Genomic DNA, 27022 nt, shown 5'->3' with positions numbered 1-27022 from the left:
CCTGACCCAGTTCTTTCCAAATCCCTCATCACCATCACAAAACATGGCTCAAAGCTGCACACTAAGGCCCCCCGAGGAAGTGAAAATGTTCAAAGAAACTCAAACCAAATATCTGGAACTCAACTCCCAGCTGCCTTGAATGGAAGTTCGGCCTCTTCTCTTAATCTCCTTGTGCTTGGGGAACCAGAGGAAGGCTGGGAAACTTAGGTAAGGACACATGGGGAAAAAACCCGGAGAGCAAGAAGGTAATCTCTAAAAATTTAGGTAAGATTGCTGGCTTTGACTTCATGTTTCAGCTCAGACACAATCACTCTCTGTTCATTTCTAAATGAATGCACAACAAATTGCAATTAAAGAAAAAAAATGTAAACTCAATTCCTAGCAGCAATTGAGCTCTCTTCAAACTAGTTTCTCAAGTATTTCCACTGGGCCCCGCGGCGTGGCCTAGCGGCTAAAGTCCTCGCCTTGAACGCCCCAGGATCCCATATGGGTGCCGGTTCTAATCCCGGCAGCTCCACTTCCCATCCAGCTCCCTGCCTGTGGCCTGGGAAAGCAGTTGAGGACGGCCCAAAGCTTTGGGACCCTGCACCCATGTGGGAGACCTGGAGGAGGTTCCTGGTTCCAGGCATCGGATTGGCGCGCACCGGCCCATTGCGGCTCACTTGGGGAGTGAAACATCGGACGGAAGATCTTCCTCTCTGTCTCTCCTCCTCTCTGTATATCCGGCTTTCCAATAATAATAAATCTTTAAAAAAAAAAAAAAAGTATTTCCACTGTCATTCAGTTCTTTTCCTCAACATGTTTTGATCCAACTACACAGAAATGGCTACAATTTTTAAATGTCAAAAAATTTTTAAAAATCTTTTAGTCTCATGATTCATTGGCGTTGGTGAGTTTGGGCCATATAATGTTGATTCCTTGGATCTTGTTGAGGTGTGTGTTACTGTCATTGCAGTATGCTCACCAGTTGTGGAGTATAGGTGTCTATATTGCCTAGTTGTCTTATAAATGTCTGGGTGTCAGTCACTGAACTTATTATGGGTATTTCTGGGCCAAATCCCATTCTTTTATCCCTTGGTATTTTGGTTAGAGAATGCTGAGTGTGTCCCCAGAAAGAAGGGGTAGAAATATGAGTGAAAAAGCAAAGAAAAAACGTGTCACCTGACAACAGCTGATGAGAAGGGAACAGACTGGAAGCTCATGCCTGGAGTTCCTGGTGTCTGGCGAGGGGGTGGTGGCCAGCAGTCTGGCAGTCACTCAGCAAGGGGCTGGGAGCCAGTGCAGGATGTCCCCTTTGTGGAGTTGTGGATCCCTTTTTTATAACTCACATTTACAGCTGCACGGTGCACATGCCGACTTGGGACAGTCTTTACAGATGAGTGCACTGGGGTTTCACCCCTTAGCAATGAGGCTCTGATAGTTTTCTCACGCTCAACCTTCAGTGGTGAGAAGGATCTTTCTTGAGCAACTTCAAATTGCCTCCAAGGACATGGGAAAGATTGATCTTGTGTGAATGTCCACACCGTGCCTCCCACAAAGGCACTCTGCTACGTTCACTGCTACCCCTCCCCTATTTTTCCCTGACCTCTCATTGGCGCTCATTCTTTTCCCTGTCCACTCCTTAGACATTTTCCAATCACTGTTCATAGAGATGCCCAGTTACTTGCCTCTATCGAATCAGATCAACTCTGGTTTTAAAACCTTGCACACTTTGCCACCCTCTGGATCAAGTCCAGCTCCCTAACCACTAGGTCCAGGCCGCTATAGTCTGGTCTCATTTCATCTGCCAGGCTTTGTCTCCCACGATTTTTCTCATATATCTAAACCAGGATACCCAGACCTTAGGCCTTCTCAATCTGCGCTAGGATCCTTCCTACCTCAGGACCATCGTTCCTGCTCGCTCCTCACCCATTACTCTTCCTGAAGACATGTCTGTGTCCTCTGGGTCCCTACAACCCATGCACTGCTGTTGTGTGAAGGAGGAACCAGGTCCACAGGCTTCCTGACATTAGGTGAACTCTGTGCTCTGGTCTTGGTCTTCTCATCTACAAATGAGGAATATTGATAGTAGTGCCCTTATCACAATGCTGTTGGGAGGGAAGGACTTCACACACAGCCAGGCACGTGGGAAAGCCTGCTGAGGAGTAGCTACCACTGTGACAGGTATCTACTGTGTGAATGAACAAATAGCTCCCGGCAGTTAATCAGTCCCTCCCTCTGCTGTTGGAGCAAGCTGTGAAGCCTCACTGCCTCTACTGTAGGCTTAAGTTTCAAACCCAACCTGGTACAACACGTTGGCACGCCCATATCACTCATGGCCATGCCTTCAGTGCTAAACAAGTGGTGTTAAGTGTAAGTGACTCTGAACTTGCATTGGATGGGCCTAGAGGTGAACCTTGACAGGACGGAGGGCGGTGGCACTAGCTCCTCCAATGGCAGGCTCTTCAAGCAACCTGTTCCGGACAATAACGCCTCCTAACATCACCTGTGTACCACATGAATGAAATGGGCCTGGGCTCCAGACTAGGGCGAGGGTGACACAGGACGTGCATGACCAAGGGTGTGCTGAGTGACTGTTGGCCCCAAGAGACCAGCCAGACAGTCCCAGCCCTTGCGACTGCACTTCCTTTGTTGGCTGCTCTGGCCAGGCCCCTGAGTCGCTGGGAAAGGGCGTGGGTGAGGCCAACGAGTCACCCAGACTTGTCAAAGGATTAAAAAAAAAAAAAGTGATCCAGGAAGAAATTCTCGCACAGTTGATGTGCAGCCAGTAAGGGCCCGGGCACGCCTTGGTGAACAGCTGTTTTCCCTGGCAGCCATCAGGCCTGGCCTCACTGGATGCCACTCTCAAGAGCTGCCCTGTTGCATGCCCACGACATGCCAGAACCTGTTTCCTCCAGGAGGGCAAGCAGCCCCTTCCCTCCTTCACAGGGTGGTTGGCAAGGAACAAAGAGCATTACCGATGTGAATATGCAGAGGAAGATCTTCTTACAGTGCTCCTGAGAGAGGGCCCGAGGGCCCGTCTGCCTCTAGTCCTCTAAACTGCCTTCCTTCTCTCAGCGATGGAATATAAATCAGTCTGCATGGGGAGTCAGGGCAAAGTCAGGCAGGGAGGGTTTCCACGCCAAATCCATCAGATCCATTTCAAAGAAAATATTTGGTCCAAACAAGGGAAGACGAAAGTGATGCTTCATTTTCTTTCCCCCTCCCCAACAGGTTATTTTATTATTTTCTTTTTTTTCCCCCTCACATTCTTTTTGAAAAATGTAGATGCAGGCATCAATGGAAACACACCAGTGGTGCCAGGCCAGCCACCTGACTATGATGGAAAAATTTCCTTCAACCCAGATGGTCAGGTCATTTTGATTCCTGGAATCTGGGACGAAGGGGCCAGCGTAACAGAGGCTTGAGCAGCAGGCGGGTGGGAGTGGAGCTGGCACTAGGGAATGGTGAGGTTGGGGAAGGAATCTCAGCCTGTTCTATCCACTCAAACCCTTTCCGGAGTCCAGTGTAGACATGCCAGTCGGGTCTCAAGAAGAAATGTGCTCAGGCCACTCCTCCTGTACTCCCTGAAAAGCAAGTTTCAGGCAAAGCACAAAGCATTCAGCCCTGCACTTCCTCTTCTGGCTGGGTCTCTTTCCGAGCCAGCAGTTCTCAGAGCACAGGGTCCTTTGTTAGTTCACTGCAGCTCTGCACGGTGCCCAAGGGGCCAACCTGGACCCAGTGCTTGCTGTAGCTACTAGAGATAACCTAAGGCTCAGAGAGGGCACCTGGTCCTGGGTCACACAGGTGGCAGCATTCACATCAGAACCCGCTTTCCTGACTCCTTTCCCTTTGTTCTTTCCATGCGACTCGGCCTCTGTGTGATTTTTGTTGACATCATACCCCAGCCTTGGGAAGCCAGGATGGGCAGAAATCTTGTTGAGTTAGAAGATAGATGAACACACTCACACAGAGGGGAAATGGCCCAGAGCCAGGCTGGTTCTTCCCCGCCAGGATCTATGTGTCAGAATTAAATCACCTGAAGGGGGGAGCCCCAGGCTGCTGCAGGAGGCTGTGGGGCAGGAGGCATGGGCCAGAGGAACCCTTCAACTGCCTCTCTTCCAATTTGGGAATAGAACATCTCACCTTTCTGCACTTGCTTCCTCTTTCCTTTTTTCTTTTTCTTTTTTATTTCATTGAAAAGGCAGATCAGTTTTACGGAGAGGAGACAGAAAGATCTCCCATCTGCTGGTTCACTCCCCAGACAGCAAAAACTGCAGTTGAGCTGAAACCAGTGGCCGGGAGTTTCTTCCAGGTCTTCCAAGAAAGGGCAGTGTCCCAAGGTTTTGGACCATCCTCTGTTGCTTTCCCAGGCCATAAGCAGAGGGCTGGATGATGAGAAGTGGGGCTGCTTGGAGAACTGGCACCCATATGGAATCCTGGCACTTGCAAGGTGAGGATTTTGCCATTGAGCCATTGCGCTGGGCCTAGTTGCTTCCTCTTCCAAAGGTGAAAGGCTGGGGGACCTAGGGAGTTGTTGTTTAGTGGGCAATTTCATTCAAGACGATAAAAATGTTCTGCAAGTAAATGAGAAGGGTCGCCTTCTGAAAGATTGATTCACACCCTGATTGGAAATTTCCTCCAGAATTAGCTCCGGTGCGCATCCTCATCTTTCAGAACCCTTCCCTTTAGGGTCCCTTCCCTGTTCTTATTTCCTGAACCCAACATCCACCGCTAGCTTATACCTGAGGCAGCATCTAAAGTCGGTCTGTGTCATGGCACAGGTGGGACAGAGGTGGAATTCTTTTGGGATCATGACAACGCCTTACTCTGAGGATGAACTGACTTTCTCTACTGCAAGTAATATTGGGCATAATATAAAGCTTGATAGTGTCTAATTAATCACACCTGACATAAAAGCTGGGCTAACAATTCTCACCCTTGAAGACCCACGTCTGGATGGCTGGTGCCACGTCTGTGGCTACTGATCCTCCTGAGACTAATTCTCCATGGGGTGAGTGTGGTCAGAGAGGCACAGGAGGCTGGGCCCCAAGCGGATGGTGATACCTACAGCCACTCTTGCTGTGGCTGGTGGTGCTGAGCGGGCTTGTAGGTGAGACTGCCCCTCAGCCCACCTACAGGGGAAGGAAGAGGGTGTGGGCGTTACAGTAGACTTGCTTCTCTCTACATTAATCACTGACCTCAGAAGGCTTTGAAAATCACACTCCCAGGATACAAGGGGTTTATTTTTCCTATCAGGGAGCTTGAGAATGTGCCTAACTTTCACCCCCAAAACACTATTGTGGGACAGGGACGTACACCAGCCCAGAGGGTGGCAAGCTGTTGGTGTGTAAGGAAAAATTCAAGAAGACTGCCCTTCCAGGGCTCCTTCAGTTCAGACTAGGGACAAAATGACACGGATACTGTGAAGGTAGGAGACGAGAGTCTGCACACAGCCAGGCAGCCTGGGGCTATTACACTTGTGCAAAGTCAGTGGGACACGTTTCACACTCAGATCCAGGAGACGGTGAACATGCAGCTAGTGCGAGGCCGAGAAGCTGGTTGGGTTTCCAGAACAGGTGTTCCTGCAGGCCAGGGCTGTCGCAATCCAGTTTGTTCACTATGTAGAACACACTCCCACCCAAAGAGACCATACCCGTGGCGGTCATTGCATTGACCAGCCAAGAATGAAGGCAGCAGCCAGCCTGGAACAGGTGTCCAGGAGGATCACATTGGTAGGAAGTGGTCTTCAGGTGGTCGGGTCTTTAAGGTGCAGCTCTTTGGTGTGTGCTCCTGGCCACATTTCTCCATCTGCCATGCTTCTTGTTTCCAAGAAAATTCTTGTGTTGAATGGATGGACTTCCTTCACCTTGCATTTTCTTCATCTTATTTGTCTTTTGAGAATATGGAGCAAGCAGTGCCAAGATGCCTGCCCTGTCTCTGCCTCTGCTTGTATGCTTCCAGTTATGCCCAAGAGAACCATCCATTTGGAAGTGCTCACTGAAGGCTCAAAGGCTCCCTAAGGATTGCACCACCTCACTCAGCCTATGCATGTTCTAAATGAATAAGAATCTTATCCAATTCAACAAAGCAACGCTAAGATGAGCTACATGTAGAATGGAACACCTGGTTACATTCACATGAGTTGATACCTGGTCCTGATACTTTATCACTTTTTCCTTTACAGAGGAGAGGAGGCAGTCTCTGGTTCTGCCTCAGTTCACCAGGCCTAGACAAGGCCGCGGATTGTCTTCCACAGCATGGATCCCAGGCTTTCTCCCTCCTTCTGTCTGACCTGCCTCTACTTGCAGCTACCTTGAGTGTATGCTACCACTTAGCCTGGTTCTACAGAGGCACATAGCATCTTCAGGCTTACAGGTGCAGAGTTCCATTGGAGCAGGTGTCAAGCCATGAAGTGCAGGGGAGCAGAGCCACATTTCCCTTGGCTTGCTCATTCTCTAAGACACAGGAAGGCCACATCCATCTCTGTCCTCACTGGAGCCCTGAGTTGATCCACATCTGCCAGGCTGAGCTCTGTGGCACGCAGCTATATCCCCAGCCATGGGGAGATGATTCTATTTCTGGCATAACTCCCATTTTCAACACTTGTCTCTGGTCGGAGCCCGTTCACCTGGCTTATTCACAGGTGATTTGGGTATTGTGGTGGCTGTCACAATACAGTGATGATTGATTTGGGATTAGGTTAAATTATAATAAAAATAATAAATGTTCACCCAGTGGAGTGATAAGCTGAGAGTTATACAAAGGAAAAGCTTTTAAAAAATATTCTCTGGTTTGTGCTTAGGGGCAATCTCTAAATTTTCATCCGTGCTTGGGGACAGGGGTGGCGATCTGGGGGAAGGCCTGCAATCTACTCTGGAAAACAAAGTGCCAAGCACAGGTAGTTTGGGCTTATGTCTAGTTCTCTTGTTTCTGGAAAGAGGGCCACACTTCCACGAACTCAGTGGGTTGGGAGGCCTTGGGAGTGGCCTGGAGACTCCTTGCTGGCTGAGGAGCTGTTGCTACTCCCAGCTGTCACAGACCTGGGATGTGGGGGAGGGCCTCTGTGCGGCCCAAGCTGGGCATCCCAAGGCTGTGGGATGGAGGCCTCTCCCAGGGTTGCTTTTCCTCTGCAAGGTGGACCCAGCCGCTGCAAATGAGCCCTGGGGACCAGGCCCACTTGTGCTCCCTAACTGCTCAAGCACATCTGTGCTGCTATCAGCTGGTGACAGACAGTGTTGACAGACACACACACAACTGAAGCCATGAAGGCACAAGAAAGCCCAGCAGCAGCAGCAGAACACGAGGAAGGGGAAGGTGAAAGGAGGGGAAGCAGAGGGAGGAACTAAACACTCAACAGGTTTTCACTTTTAGCTGGAAGCCAACAGCCCATTACAGTGCCTCCTTCCATGCATCAAGGCCTCCAAGCTTCACACAAGGAAGTTGACTATTTCCTAAACAAAGCCATTCCTCCCAAAGATGCAACCTTTAAGCAAACATTCATGAAAACTCCAACTTCTCTGTTTTGAAAAATACATCTAGTATTTTCTACCAATATTGAATAAATTGTTCAATTGTTATTCTTTTAGAACATTGGGTTGGGACACCCAGATGTGCCAACACCCCGACTTATCCTGGGATGGCTCATCCCCTTAGCAAGGTCATTACGAACAGAACACATCAACAAAGACAGTTGTTGTAGCAAACAGGACAACAATAGCTGCTTCTACCTCCATGCTAGTATTAGGGTCAAGATCATCACACTCTGACTCCTCGGAACTGTTGGTCTCCTTGGTGGGCAGCATGAGGAAGGCGGGAGAGAAAGAACACAGTTAGAACACAAGCAGCTGTGGCTAGAGGCAGAGGAGAACTTAAGAGCAGCAACGACAATAGGAAATTGGGCAGAAAGGAAAAAAAAACAACAAAATGCAACCCAGGTGCTTCTCAGGTGAGAGTGCCCGTCACTCAGGGCTGCAGCATGCTCCTGCTGTCAGGGAGTGGGGCGGGGATTGGCCGTGACCGCGCATCACCGAACTAGTGATGGAGGCGACTGAATGGAGCGGGGGAGTGCTGTGGAGCTTGAACGGCTGACTTCCGTGAAGCTGAAGTTCCCGGATGAGGGTGAAGGGGACAATTTCTTTTCCCCAAAGAAGATATTCAAATGGGTTTTTTGGTTGTCCTTACTTTGTTTGACAAAGGGCCAGGCAGATCATCACAGTTCCAACAACATGAAATAATCAGTGCCTAATTTCTATGGTCCAGAGGTAGATTTTCTGCCATAGGACTGAATTTCAAGAAAGTCAATTTTTATTGCATGAGGGAAAGCAAGGCCTGCCCAGCATCCAGTCCATGAGAGATTCAAATGCAGTAGCAGGTGGGTTATTACCAATGGGGGTAGCACCAAGGTGGGGAGAAGTCAAGGAAAATGGCCTGGGGTTGATGTTTCAACTCTGGGGAGAAGAAATACAACTCGGTCAAGGATGCAGCAGCTCTTACATTGCAAACCTTGGCCTTCGCAGGGCTGGGAGTTTAGAAGGCATCCCTCAATCCCTGTAACCTGCACATACCCCCTACCCTAGGGTACCAAATGGGCTGCTTGGAGCAACTGAATATGAACCAAGCATCTTGCACGTCTGAGAGAATAAATGCTGCAGACAATTTCACTATCAAACATCTGCATCGTAAGAGACAAAGATATAAAAGAAAACATAGGAGGTACTTACTTGAATTGAAGTTTCCAGGAAAAATAAAAAAATAAAAAATAATAAATTGATCTAGCATGCAAATTCCTGCTAAACTACTTCCCCCTTTCCTTCCCAAACTGGGAACAAAGGAACATCCCCAATCCACCCAGATTTTGCTTTGTGAGAATGCTGCCGGGTGGGAGTGGAGGAGAGGTGGGACGCAGCTCCCGGATCCCTTACTCACTTTAACAGAGACTTTGCTGCCCAGAATATCCTTGGGTTTACGAGGCCCTGTGGCTTCATTTTTACCCGTGTTCTCCACTTCTGCCCGCTTTCTCATGCGTAGAGTATGCCATGAACATGACTTCCTGTTGTACCAAAAAATGCACCAATCAAAATTGCAGGTCAGGGCAAGATTGAGGTGGTAGGCAAACGCGCGGCCATGGATGAGTTGGCAGGTGAGCTGCTTCAGCCAAGGCCCGACTTTGGAGCCCTCAGCCTGCATTGCCAGTTTCCGTAGGGGCCTGCCCTCATGGCTGATGATGAGGGACCCGGCAGGAACTCTTATCCCTCTGTGATAGATGCCCAAGAGTGACTACAGCATTGGAAGTAATGGGTGGCGCAGGATACATGCCCTCTGATGGCATAGTACATGGGGGAAGAGCAGGGCTAAGGGCTAGAAAGGGAAATTCAGGGTAGGTAGATGTTCTAGAGTGGACACGCGACAGGTGCTTTCCCATGGCCAGGCACACAGACACTCTCCTGACCCCCATAGGCTAGTTCTGATGTTTCCATTTCATTAGCAGTAGTACGGCATGACCAGTACCCAATGCTGCAGGATATAGGATTTTGCTGGTGCATCAACAGTTGAGCATGCACATTTACCTGGGAATTTTAGGGAGAGGGATTTCCCAGTCTCTATTTTTTACATCACTCCATGTTGAATACAAGAATTTAACACCTACTCTGAGGACCCAGAGTTTTGCAGTTGGGACAAGACCCTATGGGAAGTGGGAGTGGCCATACCCTTTCAAGCTGTGTGGCTTGAGAGCTACTTCTTCAAAGAAAGAGGTGCTAAGAGGGACCAACTTTGTGACAGTGCCAGTTAAGCTGCTGCTTGTGATACCGCCATCTCATCTGGAGTGCTAGTGTGGGACCTGGCTGCTGTGTTTCCGATGCAGCTTCCTCCTAATATGCTTGAAAAGACAGTGGAAAACAATCCTTGCAATTAGGTTCCCGCCACCCACGTGGGAAACTGGAGTGGATTTCCTTGCTCCTGGCTTTGGCCTGGCTGGTCCAGACCTCATTGTTGCAGCCATTTGAAGTGTGAGCCAGGGGATGGAAGATCTGTCATCCTGCCTTTTAAATAAATATCACGTTTTAAAAGTTGCTTTTTAAAATGTAGAGCTCTTGAGTTGCACCTGTATCAGGACTCAAAGATGGCCAAAGCCCAAGTCCCAAACAGCATTGGTGATCCTGGGAAGGCGTCATCAATTTGGAGTGTGTTCACCCGGTTTGGATGAAGTTTTAATGATTGTCTGGACTATGAGAAGCCAGTGTCCAAGGGCTCCATGACAAGAGTCGCCATTCAAGGGAGGCACATGTGAAACTTAAGAAAAAAAGAGAAGGTTCCTAAATACAGAACAGCTCCTCCATCCCTCGCCACATGTTAGGACTTTAAGGCTATCCTGAAGGTGTTCCCCCCAAAATATGTACATGTCATCCAACACACAGGCTCCACGGGTGACTTTCCAGGCAGGACAAAGCAATGAGAGCCATGTTTTGGGGAAGAGGGCTCTCTCAAAGGCCAGAACGTCTCCATGCCTGCGGGTTGGGGAGTTGACTAGGACCCCTGCACCTGAGAATGGGGAACGGAAGCTCTCTTTGATGCTATCACCCTGTTAAGCCAGCACATGTTTTTAACCCAGATCTGTTCCTGGCTCCAGTCAGGTAGGTTTCTGACCACCATCATTCCTTCCCTCACCTCCTCAAAACAAACAAACAAACAAACAAACAAACAAAAAACCAACTAGGACAGACAGCAGTACGCATGTGTGTATATGTGAGATGGGGGTGTTGTCATGTTTCATTAAAACCTTCTGGGATATTCACTGTACTTAGTGAGAAACCAGGAGTCTCCAAAAATAGTTTTCAGCAGGCAGGCTCACAGCGAACCAGTGGCCAGGAAGAATCATTCTGTTTTCTTTCCAGAAGAGTTTGTCACCAAGGGCTGGGGAACTTCATCTCTTGGCCACAGGCCTGAAGATTGATGTGATGTGGACACAACGGCTTCAGCGACACGGACTCTGCAGGCAATCTGTAACCGACTCTGACCTCTGTGGCCTTGGCAGGCCCCTGTAGACAGTGTGGGGAGTGTGTATCCCTGACCAACAGTGACCATCCCCTGGGCAGGAGGGGCTGACAAAAAACCACGATGACCAATGTGCATTTCCAGCTGTGTTCTTTCCCCAGCATGGCACCCTCCGCCTCCCTCTCACCCACCATGGAAGGTATGAATAGGCTCCCAGTACACCCACAAGTGAGGAGGACAAGGGCTTAGTACCTGGATCATCAGAGCACAAATCAGTAAGAGGCAGCTCTGCATAGGGTTCAGATGAATGAGAACTTCAGTGCTTTGAGGGTCTTTATTCTTAAAAGGACCCCTCAAGCCAGTCTTTAGAATAAAATTAGCAGGACTAATTATCCCTTAGGGTTACCACTGATTTCAAGCTGGGCCTGCAGCTGCTGAGCAAGGTCAGGGTGGTGTGGGTAGCATCCTGGTTTAAAGAAAGGGCCAAGGCAGTAAGATTCTGCTGGTGCCACTGCTCAGGAGTCCCAGGGGAGCCTCACATGCCCTGGGGGACCACCTTCCATGGGTGACCATAAGTATGGAAAATAGCTGTGGGTGCAAACCAAACATGGCTCCTACTCTCTAGCGGCTCGTTGATGTCAGAACTTCAAGGTTGCCCAGTTGCTGGGAATGCCCTGGACAGCATACAGTTGGCCTCGTTCCTCATCTCAGGAGTTAGAGAAAACCAACAGAGGGGCTATTTGGAAGGGAATGCTAGGGTTGGAGCCCCAGACACAAAGGTACTTTCTGTGTAGGAAAAGCTGCCAATGCCTTCAACCAACTGCTAAATAATAGACAATGAGAAAAAAAAAAATCTGAGAATAGTGAAACCGGGAGGAGGGGGGCAAAAAGGGCCAACTAGTCTTTCACCTCATTAAAACATGCTCATGGTGCAAATTTATTTTACATATTTAAAATAGTACATTTAAAATGACTAGTTACATTACAGGTACAATGATGAACATTGTGACTTGCCATTGTATTGCACAACCTGACATCATCCAAGTGGGTCTCTTTAAATAGTGCAAGAACACGTTATACAGGAATGTGTTTGAAAGGGTCTTCGCAACCAAATGAAGGAGAAGAAATATTTTACAAATTACCATGAACATATATTAAAGTGACAAGGGGTTAAGAGGGGTGGGGACATAAAAAAAGTTACAATCTGTACACAGAGGAATTGCCACAGACGACCAAAAAGTGTCCTCTCTCCTGGGAGAAGCAGCAGGCCTCTGACCTTGACGGGTCTGGCATTTTGTGCTAAGGTAAATTTTTGGTGTCAATCAAAAAAAAAAAAAAAAATATATATATATATATATATATATATCTCCGTAACTTCATACAATATAAATAGAAGTCCAGTCCAGTGAGTCCTGTGTTGGGGCAAATGGAGCAACGGAAGGCATGCCTTTTGTCACCTAGGGGTTCAGTAGGGTTCTTGGCTTAACAAGTTGGAGAGGAAAAAAAGAGAGGGAAAAACAATGAACAGAAAATTACCAACAAAAAGGGAAGAAAAACAACCACCAACAACCAAAACCCAAAATGATTCAGCCTAGATGCCCCGTGTGTGTTCTGGCACTTAAGCTTTGGGTCCAGTGGTCCAGTGGCACTGATGCGAACAAGCAGCAGTAATTCCCTACCATGCTTTTCTGTACTTTTGGGTTCTGGTGTTTGTCTTTGCTTTTTTTTTTTAAACAAATCCACCTACTCTTCTCCCAGGGAAGCCACCAAGGCACTTACTTGATGCTGCCATCACTATTTTCTGCTGCTGTGGTGGCTTTGGTGAGCGGTGCCAGGATGCTGCCTGGGACCCAACCCTCAGCCGCTGGGGAGTGGTCGCTGGCTGGCTGGTACACCAGGCACATGTTCTGTTGGTTGATGGTGAGGACCTGCACCACCTCCCCTTGGCTCACACAGATCTCATTCTCCTTCAGTGCATAGTAATCTTTGATCACAGTCATGGAGGAAGTTCCGTTGCAGCCTCCCACGTCATTCTGCTAGGAGACAAGGGTGAACAGGAGACACATGCACACACATACACAGAGGCTTGTTCACATGGGTGTACTCCACAGCTTTCTGCAGGGTTTAAGGCCAAATCACCCCCAAGCAGGGGTGGGGGCAGGGGATGCCAGGTGCATTTTGCAGCAATGCCAGCAGGTGCAAAATGTGCTCTGAAAGTGTACTGAAGCCTGGCTGAAGTTAACTGGCTGAAGTTGCGAAGGTTCTAAAAAGCCAAGTGGCATAATTGAGAATAGAAACTAGATTTTTCCCTAATTTAGTCATTTCCCCATCTTTCTTATTTCTACTACCCTGTAGGGTTCAAAAGGAGCCCAGGAGACTAGATTCCCTGGTTAAGTCCTCACAGTGATATGTGAACTGTGGGTACATGTGATAAATGTATAGTGGGAGACTGCCCTTCCCCATTCAAACACTGACGATCAGCTCGCCCTTCGGTTTTAGCCGTGGGATGTGGAGCAGCTGTGAGCTGATGTCAGCAGGCATTCAAGGCAGACTGTCACGAGAAAGGGCAAGCTGCTGAAGTCATGCAAAAGTTATAACTTTTAGGTGGTCTACACCACAACTTATCTATTTGGTGTAAATTGTCTATTTTCACAAGTGCCATTACAGTAACACCATATATAAATATACATTCATATTTTATTAAATAACTTACATTTTTACAGTTTCTGTAGATGATATTAGCTGTTTCACATAGTATGTCTGAGACTCAGGGACCTGGCTTAATTTACTCAACTTACAGGGGAAGACAGAGAAATAACAGAGTATTTTGTAGACTATTCTCGCTAAGATAATCAGAACATGAAAGATGCTATTTCCTGAAGCGACCTTTAAGACTCTGTTCTTCTAGGTGGGTGGTGTAATCTGTCGGCACTTACCTTGTTGCTGCCCTCAAACTTGTCCCCAGGCTGGTGGTAGTCGAACCCTGGACTGCCATTGGAGGTAGATATCTTCAGAGGTGGCAGAGGTGGGTTATAGCTGGAGCCCTTTGGGGGCTTCTCGGAGCCCACGGGGCCAGAGGAATAGGGCCTGGGGCTGGCCTGGGGAGCCCTTGCAGGCTGTGATCTCATCACGGCCGTGCTCCTCTCCTTCCGTTGATACTCAATGGGCGACTGTAGTGCTGCAGGATAAAGCAGACTGTCACTCCCAGCTTTGGGAACCCCACAGGATTGTGGAGGCCCCGGAGAGGCTTTGTGCCAGGCTAATGGGGGCATACTGAAGAAGATACCACCTTTTGTTTTGAAGGAGCTGTGCAAATGAGTACACCTATGTAATGAACATGTACACACAAAATGATCCACTCGAGGTACATAATACGGAGGGAGAGAAGGTTCCGCTGCCTTGCATGGGTGAGTGCACACGCATGAGCATGTGTGGGTGGCGGTGGCTGGAGACAGAAGGACTGCAACTGGACTCAGGCACTTCAGACAGCAGAAAGGAAGCAAATGTGGAGGAACAGGGTGCAGTCAGATGACCTGGGCATGAGGTCATAGGTCCTCCATGGTGGAAGAGGAGACAAAACAGTTAAGGGGCATGTGAGATTCCATGACATGAAAGACCTAGAAAGCCAGGTCAAAGAGGCTGGGCTTTCTGAAGATCCTAAAGAGTGACTAGTTCAATGAACTCTAAATCTTCTAATCAGATTCTAGCATCACAGCGGCATTTGAAGGACCTTCATTTTGTAGCGGTTAAGAGAATGGATTAGAAAGAGACCAAGGGCTTCTTGTTGAAGCTAGGGGTATGGAACAGAAACAAGCGAGGGGGCAGGGCGGGGGTCCCCTGGGAGCAGGACTGGGGAAGGTGGAGCAGATTCAGTTAACGGCAACTGTAAAGGAGGACATGGCACTGCCAGGCCGGGTGGGAGGAACACGCAAGAATGGAGGCTGCGAAGGATGGTCAGCAGGACATGGGGGACAGAACAGCTGGGCTGATGGGAAAGATGTGAACTTTGCTTTACTGGGTCTTAGATAACAAAGTTCCAGGATCTGAGAACTAAAGAGGTACAGCCAGGCTAATGCCATGGGTCAAATTCTGTAAGAATGACTTCAAGGGTTGGCCCAATTATGTTGCTTTTATCAGTAATCACAGTAACAGCTATTTAAGTGGGTTAACAGCTGGGGCCCAGCAAACCTCCAGTTCTAATGCTATTTCTACAGTGAGATGGTTACGCTTCAATAGGAGTCAACACAAGCCCACACTTTCTCTCCATCTGAGGTCTCAGGAAGGGAAGACTGGCTCAGAGCTGTCTGTGTGTGTCTTTGTGAGAGCCAGCCTGGCCCTGGTCCCTCATCACATCCTTGTCTCTGGAGTGTGTCAGAAGATCCAACAGCCTGCCAGAGCTCAGCCTCCCTGCCTGCAGGGCCTTCTGTGGGCATTCAATGTTTAGGTAATGATAACCTAGATCAGGAATACCTTTACCATCAGCTAAAATTAGAAGAAAGGGCTCAGGGAACCATGCAGAAATTCAGTCACTGACTGTGCCTAAAGAAATGCAGTTCCAAGTTTTAAGTACACAGTGAAGGGTCATGATTATGAAGTAGCTCTATCAAACTGACTTTATGAATCAATCCATAGCCATCACAGGTACCATCTTATGTTAGGCTCTAAATGTGTTAAAGAGAGTTATGCCATCTTATTCTTCCTAAGCTACAGAGAACACTGGCATTCATGCAATTTGCTTAACGAAGGTCTTAGGATCAGGGAAGCTGCATGTCTCTGACAGGGCTTGTTTTTGGCTGATGGGCACATACATTTTTCTTATAAGATTCATTCATTTGGGCCTGGTGTGAGGGTTCTATGGCTGTATCCCCAACTTGCAAGCGACAGGATCCCCTATGGCCTGAGGTATCAGCAGAGGATGACCCAAAGCCTTGGGATCCTACACTTGCATGGGGAACCCAGAAGTGGCTCCTGGCTTCAGACTGACTCAGCTCTGGCTATTGCAGCCATCTGGGGAGTGAAGCAGACGATGAAAGATCTTTCTCTGTCTTTCCTTCTCTCTGATCTGCCTTTCCAATAAAAAAAAATTCATTCATTCAAAAGGCAGAATGACAGAGAAAGGGAAAGAGGAAGAGGAAGAGGAAGGCAGAGAGGAGAGGAAGGGAGAGAAGGGGAAAAAGGAGGGAGAGAGGGAGAGGGAGAGGGAGAGAGAATATGTTTTATTTGCTGCTTGACTTCCAAACTGGCCACATGGCCAGGCTGGGCCATGCCAAATCTATGAGCCTAGAATTCCACCTAGGTCTCCCATGTGTGTGGCTGGGCCCCAAGTATTTGAGCCATCTTCTGCTCCTTTCCCCGGGTGCATTAGCAGGGAGCTATATCACAAGTTGTGCACCTGGATTTGAACTGGCATTCCAGTATGGGATGCTGGTGTTATAAGCAGTGGCTTAACCCACTGTGCCACTGATGAGCCTCAGGGTACAGTGTCATATACCTGATCCTATTTCTTTCTTTGCTTTGTTCGCTACGGAGCTCATAAACCAATGTGTGGCCCACCAGTAGCAATTAAACTGTAATTTTGTGATTAGACGTCTCACTGTAAGTTCTATAGTTCAGGGTTCAAGTCTATCAATGTCTGCTTTTGGGACTTGGAACAACTTCCTTAACCTCTCTCTGTCTCCTTTTCCTCTCCTGAAAAAAACAGTACTTCCATTTCTATGTTGACGTGAGGATTAAATGTGAAAAAAACAAGTGAAACGCTCCACACAGTGCCTGGTACTGAACAAGGGACGTCGTCTGTAAAAGCCAATATTGTCAATTATATTATTTCCGGTTCCAACTTATTATATTATTTTTACTGTTCTTTTGTCTTGAAATGATGAACTTAGAATTCTCATTCCAATTCAGTCTATCAGGAATTCCTAACTAATGGAATACAATTTAAATGGGTATATTTTATATACTATTTTTATATAAAATTAGACTTCTAGAATGAGAAAGAACCCTATAGATCACTCAGCATACTATCTTTTACCAAAGTGCTCTGTGAAGAGGGCACATGTACTCTATATAAAAGTGCTTTGAAATCTGGTGTTCTATCTTAAAAAGTCATGGTACACTGGGATAAAAGTTCTTATATATACAAATATAAATATGTTGTGTTAAATTCCTTATCATGGAGTAAAATAGGCTCTGCAGGGTGGGGGCTCCGTGTCTGAGTGGCCAGTACTGCTGATTCACTATAACACACAGCTGATTCACTATGTGCAAATCCACATAGCTGCCATTAACTCTCTTTGTGCAAAACTGAGTCAACTGAGTGAGTGCCTAAGGGCCTCAACTCTCACGCTACCTTTTATCTTTCCTTAGTTCCATGCTAGACGTGGGGCAAGAGCTGGGTTTGCATCCTTTGAAAGACTACGGATGCCAGTACTGACAGGAAGAGGTGACCTATCCGAGGAGGTGTGTGAGTGTAATGTGTGTACCTATGTGTGCATACATGACCAGAGTGCAGATGTCAGGCAGGCAACCAGCGGGATATCCAAAGGTAGTTCTGTGAATATGTGTGTGTGTGTAAGTGCACATGCTACATATGTAGTCACCTCCACATAGAGGCAGATCTCAGCACCCGTTGGGAGGGTGGGCCCCTAAGTGCTTGTCCAATCTCTGAGTTTACTCTGTCACTGGTTCCATTTTGGTCTTCATTCCTGAGCTCCCTAACTTAGCAGATCAACAGCTTCTTAAGTCTGTCAACCCTCCTGCTATCCTTCTCCCCACTGCCCCTCACGAGCCAAGCTCAATGTGAAGAAACGCCAGCAGGAGAGGAAATAAAGATATGCAAACAAGAAAGCAACTCCACTTCAGTTCACTCCTTTGTGTAGTCACCAACTTGTTCCTCAGGAGTTTGCAGGTATAGGGTAAATACTCCTTACTCAAGATGCTTGGGGCCAGACTGACAGTTCAGGTTTTTAAAAAAAATTCTGGAATATTTGCATAGGCTTGATCAGTGGATCATTCCTAATCATGAAATAAGAAATCTGATAAGCTCCACAAATCCAAAGCGTTTGAAGTATCAAAACAGGGCTCATAAAGGCCTTGGAATTCAGAGCATGTGAGTTTCAGATTAAGGATGTTCAATCAGCACTGCTGAGACTTAGAGCCAGCTATCACCTCTGCCTTCAAAGAGGGAAGATCGGCTAGCAATGTAGGCTCTCTCTCAGTGGAGAATGGAGCAGGGATTTGGACGGGTCACTCAAACTCTCAGTTATTTCCAGGTTCCTCTAGAGAGCTTGTGCAGCACTGGCCCTCACGTCACCCAGCGGGAAAACATGTGTCATTGAAAGGTAGCCCCCAGTACACGGAGCATGTGCCCAGCTAAGACTTGTTATCTGGGGCCCCGCGGCGTGGTCTAGTGGCTGACGTCCTCACCTTGAACGCGCCGGGATCCCATATGGGTGCCAATTCTAATCCCGGCAGCTCTACTTCCCATCCAGCTCCCTGCTTGTGGCCTGGGAAAGCAGACGAGGACGGCCCAAAGCTTTGGGACCCTGCACCCGTGTGGGAGACCCGGAAGAGTTTCCTGGTTCCCGGCATCGGATCGGCGCGCACCGGCCCGTTGCGGCTCACTTGGGGAGTGAATCATCAGACAGAAGATCTTCCTCTCTGTCTCTCCTCCTCTCTGTATATATGACTTTGTAATAAAAATAAATAAATCTTTAAAAAAAAAAAAGACTTGTTATCTGGTGGAGGCAACCACAGAGCACCCAGACTACGTACTATAGGTGGGTACCCCTTCTGTTGGAAAGACGGGGCTTCCATCCCATCTTGTGTGTTCCACTTGCATGTTCAAGTTCAGAAGAATGCTAGTGTTGCTGAAAACTAGAAAGCTGGAATCCACATGAAATGTGATGTGGTCTTGCAGCTCAGCATGAGCTCAGACCCCAGAAGCTCCAAGGGTGTGTGTTAGGGTCCCCTGAAATGACCCTCCTAGAAGCCAGGCTTGGGACATACCATTTAAGAAGTCTCGTTGTGTTTCTAAGACTTGGTTGATGTCCTGCACCCAGGCTTGCTGGATATCTGCATTGGCGGCTTGCAGGATGACCCTCTCGGAGGTCTCCCTGTTCATGAGTGCAAACTTGCAGGGGTCATTGTCCACATTCTCCTCCAGGACCAAATAGTTCATCTGAAATAAAACAAGTCCATCCTTTTCATATGCGAGTGGCTTAAAAAAAATTAGCAACATGCCAACATACTGTTGGGTTTTTTTAATGTCAGAAGTTTCCCAATTTTTCCCAGGGAGATACTATGGGTTCTTCTTTCAGTAACAGGATCCCAGGGAACCAGTGGGATTGTACTGGAGGCTGGTCCTTGGCTCATCTCTTTTTACTGTCCTTCAAGCACGTGCATTCTGGTTTTTCTTTTCTTTCCTTCTTTCATGATTTATTTATTCGAAAGGCAGTGTGTCAGAAAGAGAAAGGGGGAGGGAGAGGCAAAGAGAAAAGATCTCTTATGTACTGGTTCATGCCTCAAAGGGCTATAGCAGTCATGGCTGAGCTAGCCCAAAGGCAGGAACCAGGAACTCCAACCAGGTTTCCCATGTGCACGGCTTAAGCACTTGGTTGTTTCCCAGGTGCATAAACAGGGAGCTGGATGGAAAGTGGAGCAGCTGGGACTAAAGCTGGTGCTCATATAGGATGCTGGCCTGACAGCCAGCAGCTTAACACCTGCTGTGCCACAATGCCAGCCAGGTTTCAGGTTTTTGCATTAAGGATGCTTGATGTGTATTCGTGAAATTCAGAGTTAGCTATTCTCTCTAAAGTTGAAGCCTGGGCTGACACATTTTGCTGACATATCTGTATCCTCACCCTCTCACCCCGCCACCTCTCAGAGCCTGGACTTATCCTCACCCTCTCACCCCGCCACCTCTCAGAGCCTGGACTTAGGGGAGGAACTTTCAGGAACTTGACGTTTGCTTACCCCTCTCCAGCCCCATGGGATGCCTCACCTTGATGCTCCTTTTGAACATGTAGCCGGGGGTCAGGGACCCCTTCCTGAGCAGCTCGCTGAAGATGACAATCTGCTCGAAGAGGAACACACGTCTCTCTTTGGTCCGCGATTGCATGCCTGCATCTAGCTCGATGACGTAGAAGGTGTCCTGCTGTAGCAGCTTCCCCTGCGCGGTCAGGGTGCCCTGGCAGACAGAGGAGCCGAGGGGGAGTGAGGGAAGGCAGGGTGATGGCCACGCCCTCTGGGGATCACAGACCACTGGCCTGATCCCCAAACTTTAGAGATCTACTTAGAAACTGAAATAGGACCTGCCCACCCAGCTGGGGTGCAAGCACAGCCACTTTTCTGCTCACACAAAGGCCTTGCAAGGAAAGGGAAGAAGGTGCTGGAAACTGCTCCAGGAAAATGCCACACACTTAATAACCACAAAGAGGTTCAGGAATTATCCTGGCCCTTCTTGTAAGTGACACTTGGGCAGAGTTCGAAATGGTTGTTCTGTACATGCAGCTCTGAGAACTGGGCTTGTGCACTTCCCTGCAGCCTGGATAAGGGATCTGGGATGCTCTTATGGCCATGCATGTAGAGCTGACCTGTAGCCAAGAGAAATGAAGCAGACAAATGATAGGGCGAGTTGGGTCCCTTGCTTCTCTTATCTTGGGATAGGGAAATCAGAAGCCTTAGTCTCGCTAGCCAAAAGGCGAAAAGTGAGGGTCCTCCTGTTTTACAATTTAGTAGATGATTTTCTGGGACCTGTGTTCCAGCTCCCAGGCCTCCCAGCTGAGGATGCCGAGTCTGGCTGGCTCACCAGTTTCTCCTGCCACTTGATACACATGTTACCATTTTAAAGAGAATATGGGATACAAACCTTGCTGGTATGCTTTTCCTTTTGCAGTGACCAGCCTCTCACCCCTGAGATGCCTGTCCAAGGCTTCACCTGGAATACACTCTTTCTCAAGGGGCGCCTCTGACTCATAGTGCCCACGTGGACATTCCCTCCACGTGACGCTTTACTTCAAACAAACTCTGACACAGGGGTCATTTTTCTTTTTGTGTTCGCGAGAAAAACCTGCCCTCTGCTTGGCTCATGGCTCCTTCCTCCCAAGGTCAGTGGCTAAACAAGGTTTATCTCCAAAGTTAATATTAAGCCAGTGGCCAGCTCGCCAGGAAAGCTCTAAAGGCTCTCTCAATATTGCACAAGGCCCTGATCCTGGGTAAAACCCAGCTGACGCTAAGGGAAGAGGTGGAGATTTTGAAAAGCAGGGAATGAATTTCTCCCAGATCCTAAGCCACAGAGGCAGGAACTGGAACATATAGTTGCTGTCCCTCCCAACCAGCAGAAGGAATGCAGAATAGATTCTTTACATCTAGACGAAAACAGGAGATGGAATTCTTTCCACATTCTGATGTGTGGCTCTTCATGGATGGACACACATACGGAAAACATGTTTCCATGGGTCTGACTTATGCCAGGGAGCACAGCCAGAGACCATTCTTCCTGCCAGCGGTGGGTTCCTCCAGAGGCAAAGAGAAAGCCAAGCCAGACCCCTTTGCAGGAGACATGGGGATCCCAACCTAAAGGAGGACTTGGTATGCTCAGCAATGCCTCAGACCTGATGCAACACCAGGCAGAAAGTGGAAAACCCCACCTAGCACAGTCAAAGGCAGGCCATACAAGAGCTCAGGTGTGTTTCTGTTGAGTGACCCTTTTACAAGAATGATTTGGGTCTACCTTGGAGAACTGAGAACTTATGGAAAATAAACAGCAAATACCCAATGGCTACTGTGTAGCTGTTGCCACAGTAAGACATGGAAACCAGACTAGGACATACAAAATGTGCTGGAAGGGCAAGGAGGAAAAGAGTAGGTCATAAATCAAACTGATTAGCTCAAACCTGAATACAGCATATCCTAAATTTACTTATACTACCCATGTCCTCCATAACCCGTCTATTCTACTTTATTCTAGTGTGGCTGGGATGTTGCAGGTGGGGAACCATTTCTTTCTTAATTGTCTCAACTTCTAGGAATTCCCTTTCCTAAAAAAACAATGTCACTTTTGGTTGGAGTATTACTGATAAATAGGATTAGAAGATCTACATCTTTCCATAAGAAACTAGCAACTATAATAGCCCAGTCAATGAATGTGTCAGTGTCAATTTTTATCATATTAATATTTAAAGTGAATCATGTTTAGTTAACTCATGAGGGTTGGATGTAAGCCAAGAGGTCATTTACTACAGTGTCAATTAGGAAAGTCAACTTGGCTCTTCAACAGTTTGCTGTTGTGGGTTGAATCATGTCTCGTTGCTCTAGTGCATATGCTAAAACCCTGTAACCCCTAGGATCTAAAAATGCAACTTCACTGGGAGATGGGGTCTTTGTAGGTAATCAGTTACAGTGAGGTCACTGGGGGTGTCCTAAGATAATATGATCCATGTCTTTATAAAGCGAGGAAATCTGGATGCAGCATCACAGATGGAGGGAAGGTGATGTGCAGACACACGGGGAGGCAGTGGGAACCTGAAGGTGGCACCTGGAGACAAGAGGGACGCCTGGGACAGATCCCTCCCTCACAACCCTCAGCAGAAGCCATGTCACCAACACCTTGATCTCACACCTTGAGCTGTAAAAATTGGGAGGTAATAAACCTCTGTGGTTCAGCCACTCAATTCTTGGGACTTGGTTCTAGCAGCCCTGGCCAACTAGCATATTCTAGCATGTTCTCTTCGGCTGATATACTGGGAGTGGGAGGACACAAAGCTATCTTCTTGAAGACTTGATTTCTTTCTTTAAGAAATAGAAATGTGTCCTGTGATGTTTTAGAGCTTTAAATGTTCAGCGAGTCATTAGATAACCCTTTCCTATTAGGACCTGCCTTTTAATAAACACACAAAACACAACAGAAGAGCGCCTAGTTTCCCACTTAGGTTCTACTTCCCTCACAGGATCCTGCTGCCCCTCACATTCCCAGCATTTTCCAAACAAGAAGGAAGGAAGCTGTTGCCCTGCCCACTCATGAAGAACTTAAAATTCTAACCGAAGTTTGGCTGACCGCTGTGCAACTTCCTGTTTCTGCTCTCTCGCTGGACAGATCCCTAAACAGATGCATCTTCCTGGTTTGTCAATCAGGGGAGCCCGGGGGCAAGGGCATCCACAGCAAGTGAGGAAGGCAGAGGAGAAAGGTTTCAAAGGGAAGAGGCCTTGACAGCCCAGGCTCCTGCTGTCAGGAGGGGAGAGCCTGAAGCCTTCCTGAGGGCTCACCTCATAGCCTTGCAGGCGTCCCAGATTCATCATGTCATTGCAGCGCTTGGGAACAAGGCACATTAACTCCACTGCTTTCTGTAAGAAAGAACCACATGGCTCAGGGGGCAGGACAGCACACAGGAAGGACGCTCTGGGTGAGTCAGGGCGGGGGAGAGGGATTCTGTGCCTCCCTAGAAGAGGACACCGATTCCTATCAACCCAAGGTTCTACGTCAGTCAGTAGCCATGTGGGGTGACGTCACCCAGCCTATCCTTTCCCTTCCTTCCCTCCTTCTGATGCTCAATTCCCTTTCCTTCTCATATTTTCTTTCTTTTCTGTATGGCTTCCTGGCTGCACAAGCAATAGCTTAGCCTGCCTTGTGAAACACTTAGGGTTTTAACCTAAAATAACCTGCTCGAATGGTCTGTAACCTCTCTGACTTAAAGTAATCCCCATGGTGACATTATTTCAAAGGACTTCACTTGGGGATAATCCTCTGGCTGGGAAGGGAATGAAAATGGAATACTTTATACGTCAAGAGCCAAGCAGCACTTGGACTCATGGGTAAAGCTGCACATGGATTCGCTGTGCCATCGACACTTCACCTCTGAAGGATGCGGAGAGGTCAGATACCACCCTTTCTCACTGCACTTCACTGGAAACCACAGGGGAAGCTGCAGGGCTAAGCACTAGGTCTGCCACAGGCCAGAATTTTTGAGGTCCAGAAAAATACCATGTTCGTGAACTCTTGCCATTCCTCATCCTGCTGCCCAGGAGAGGAGTTTGCCTGGACTCTTCCAAAGGGCTCTTCTCCTTTTAGACACAGACACCCAATATGGTCTGGAAGCATGGCAAGCATTACAAGCAGAAAACTCACCTCGATATCGGAACACTCCAGGCCAGCCTTCTCACTGTATCTCAGGAAGTCCTAGCATGGGGGGCAGAGGGAGCAGAGAAAGGGAGGTTGCAGGAAATGAGTGAAACCAGTTAGAGAAAAGGAGAGCTATAAACAAAAAATTATAAAAATATGCTAACATTCTGAAGACTTTCCTTCCTAGCAGAGAGCGTTACACGGTTTGTGCTAGTTGAAAACTGAACTTAAGAGTCATGTTAGGACAACATAGAGAGCCCCTTGAACACTCAGTTTCAAAGCTATGGAAAAGGAGAGGTGGCAGGAGGAGGAGGGGAAGGGCAACAAGAAAAGTTAAGTCTCCATCACTGCACCTTGCCTGCTTCTATAAAGTGAATCTAGTTGAATTATTGCTCAAAACAAAATACAGTCAAATTTTAGGAATTACTCCTCTAAGACGCCATAGGGCCTTATATTCCATTCTGATTTTATGTTCTTACTATTTGTGAGAAGTATCAAGTCAGTGATTATGACAAAGCAAGGAAAGTGAATGGGGGGAAAAAATCAAGAAACAGCTGACCCTAAGGGTTGGAATAGCGGCTGTGAGACATGGGGCAGAGCTGATGGAGACACCAGCAGAGGAAGTGAAGTGGGAACAGAACCAGCCCCTGGCCAGCAAGATTCCTCCGCAGCCCTGACCAGGCTCCTGGAGGCTCACCTTCAGAAGCAACTGGTATTTTGTTATTCTCTGAATCGGCTTGATAAGGAAGTCGCTCAGTGTCAGCCTTTGGTTGATCTCCTGTTTTACCTCCTGAAACACAAGGGATCCATGTCAGAGAAAGAGGAACTGGAGAACCAGGTTACTCTGGATCAGGGTTCAAAGGCATGGGTGTGTGACAGGTCTTTGTGTTTTCTAATAAACTCATAATCTTCAAACCACATAAGGGGCAGATATACTCGCAGAACTGCCCATTTGCTGTGACCCACATGTAGCATACCACTATCGCCTCTTCACCATGCCTTTCTAGCACACACCCTGGCCTCACTAAAGTAAGGAGTCACTTAGAATGGGTATCGTGTTCTCTACTATGCCAGGGCCCAGTTAGGAAAGGACAACTCCTCCCAGGACACATGGGCCTAGGGGCCAGGGCTCCCTCCCAGGACACACGGGCCTAGGGGCCAGGGCTCCCTCCTGGGACACGGAAGGCCGAGGGGCCAGGGTTCTAAACTTGATTTCTCAACAATCCACAGGTGAGGATGCCTCTGCTCCTCCCAAGCAAAGGTACTTGAGGGAATTGAGCTGCGAAGCTAATGACCTCACTAAGGTTCTTACGACAGGGTCAGCAGGAGCCACTTGCACATGACACCTGGTGTTTCTATACATGGCTGTCACAGCTGAGTCGCCCCTCTCCACTGCCACCCCCAACTCAGGTTTAACAGAGCTGAACACCCCACCTCGAAGTAGGCGTCATACTCTGCCACGATGTACTCGGAGCGTGGCTTATTCTGGCAGTACCACACGTAGATGTGCAGCTTCCGCTCCTGTGAGAGCAGAGGGAGACACAAGAACATTCAGGCATCCTGTGCCTCCCACCCAGTCTCAGGCTGGTGAGGACAAAGACACTGGCCATACTTGGGGATACACTGCTGTGATTTAGATGTGGTTTGTCCCCCAAGGGTATATGTGTTGAGGGCTTCAATGTGGTGGGACCTTAAAGAGATGGGAGGTCACCAGAGGTGCTGCCATGGAAGGGATTAAGCTCATTCTCATGGGACCCGTTAGTTCTCATGAGCAGGCTGTAATCCTAGGAACCAGCCTGGCCTCTCTCCCTGGCTTCCTGCCTTGCTGACTGAGCTCATGCTAACATCCCCTGCTGCCACCATGCCAAAGCCAGAGAGGCCATCTCTAGAGACCAAGCGGACCAGCCTTTCTAAGCCGGGGCTGTCGGCTGCTAAAGCTGTGAGATAAATAAATCTCTTGCCTTGATAACATTACCCAGCTTTAGGTATCTCGTCACAGTCACAATAGATGAACTACTCTACGTGCCAAGGCAGTGAATATCAAGGATGTGAAAGTGAAGGTAGGGCCCGGCGGCGTGGCCTAGCGGCTGAAGTCCTTGCCTTGAAAGCCCCAGGATCCCATATGGGCGCCAGTTCTAATCCCGGCAGCTCCACTTCCCATCCAGCTCCCTGCTTGTGGCCTGGGAAAGCAGCTGAGGACGGCCCAATGCTTTGGGACACTGCACCCGCGTGGGAGACCTGGAAGAGGTTCTAGGTTCCCGGCTTCGGATCGGCCCATTGCAGCTCACTTGGGGAGTGAATCATCGGACGGAAGATCTTCCTCTCTGTCTCTCCTCCTCTGTGTATATCTGGCTGTAATAAAATGAATAAATCTTTAAAAAAAAAAAAAAAAGAAAGTGAAGGTAGTAGGGCAGAGGCCAAGGATTTTTAAACCACCACCACCATCAAAACCTCAGCGGGGGTGGGGGAAGTCACGGAAGGGCAAAGAGGGAACTTTGAAATGAACACACAGGAGGCTGTTGATGGGCTGGGGAGGAAGTGAAGGGAGAGACTCACATGTTTAATAAAGAGCTGGGCCAATCTGTCTTGCTCTTGGATGCATTTTTCCAGTTCAGCCAGGAAAAAACTAAAATGGAGAGAGGACAAGAGGAGGAAGCCACACTGTACTATTTCTCCATGATGAGATAAAAGACAACGACTTCTCCTTAAACCTTACCTCTGCAGGTCATGTACAAGAGGAAGACTCGAGTCCCAGGTCCCAGGAACCAGCCCCCAAAACCTTAGGGCACACGACACTTACTCCTTATGCCAGTCATAAATCTGGTGAATATTCCCAAACACGATTTTATCCTTCCCACGCATATCCTCGGGGACACCCTTCTCTTCTATTCTCTTCATGAAGCCCTGAGGTAGCAGAGGCAATGGTTAGTA

At 48.2% G+C, this 27022-nt stretch overlaps 1 protein-coding gene across 10 annotated transcripts in view; it reads right to left on the bottom strand.

Annotated features, from left to right (window-relative positions):
- Nucleotides 1–27022, bottom strand: part of KALRN (kalirin RhoGEF kinase) — a 712406-nt gene that overhangs the window by 24780 nt on the left and 660604 nt on the right. For 3 of the 10 annotated variants that reach the window (XM_058661998.1, XM_058662000.1, XM_058661999.1), the window contains 10 exons: nt 26892–26995; nt 26648–26717; nt 25526–25612; nt 24789–24881; nt 24098–24148; nt 23239–23316; nt 19976–20161; nt 18982–19153; nt 13911–14152; nt 12750–13007 (listed from right to left, as the gene is read on the bottom strand). In XM_058661998.1, the coding sequence (XP_058517981.1) occupies nt 12750–13007; nt 13911–14152; nt 18982–19153; nt 19976–20161; nt 23239–23316; nt 24098–24148; nt 24789–24881; nt 25526–25612; nt 26648–26717; nt 26892–26995 (1341 nt within the window). Of the gene's footprint in view, nt 1–7709; nt 7770–8076; nt 8654–8907; nt 9032–12330; nt 12456–12749; nt 13011–13910; nt 14153–18981; nt 19154–19975; nt 20162–23238; nt 23317–24097; nt 24149–24788; nt 24882–25525; nt 25613–26647; nt 26718–26891; nt 26996–27022 lie in introns of those variants that run through there. The other 7 variants (XM_058661991.1, XM_058661997.1, XM_058661993.1 and 4 more) reach the window with 5 other exon arrangements.

This window comes from Ochotona princeps, chromosome 3 (assembly GCF_030435755.1).
Source record: "Ochotona princeps isolate mOchPri1 chromosome 3, mOchPri1.hap1, whole genome shotgun sequence".
NCBI lineage: Eukaryota > Metazoa > Chordata > Mammalia > Lagomorpha > Ochotonidae > Ochotona > Ochotona princeps.
This window is presented reverse-complemented; position numbering and strand designations above follow the sequence as displayed.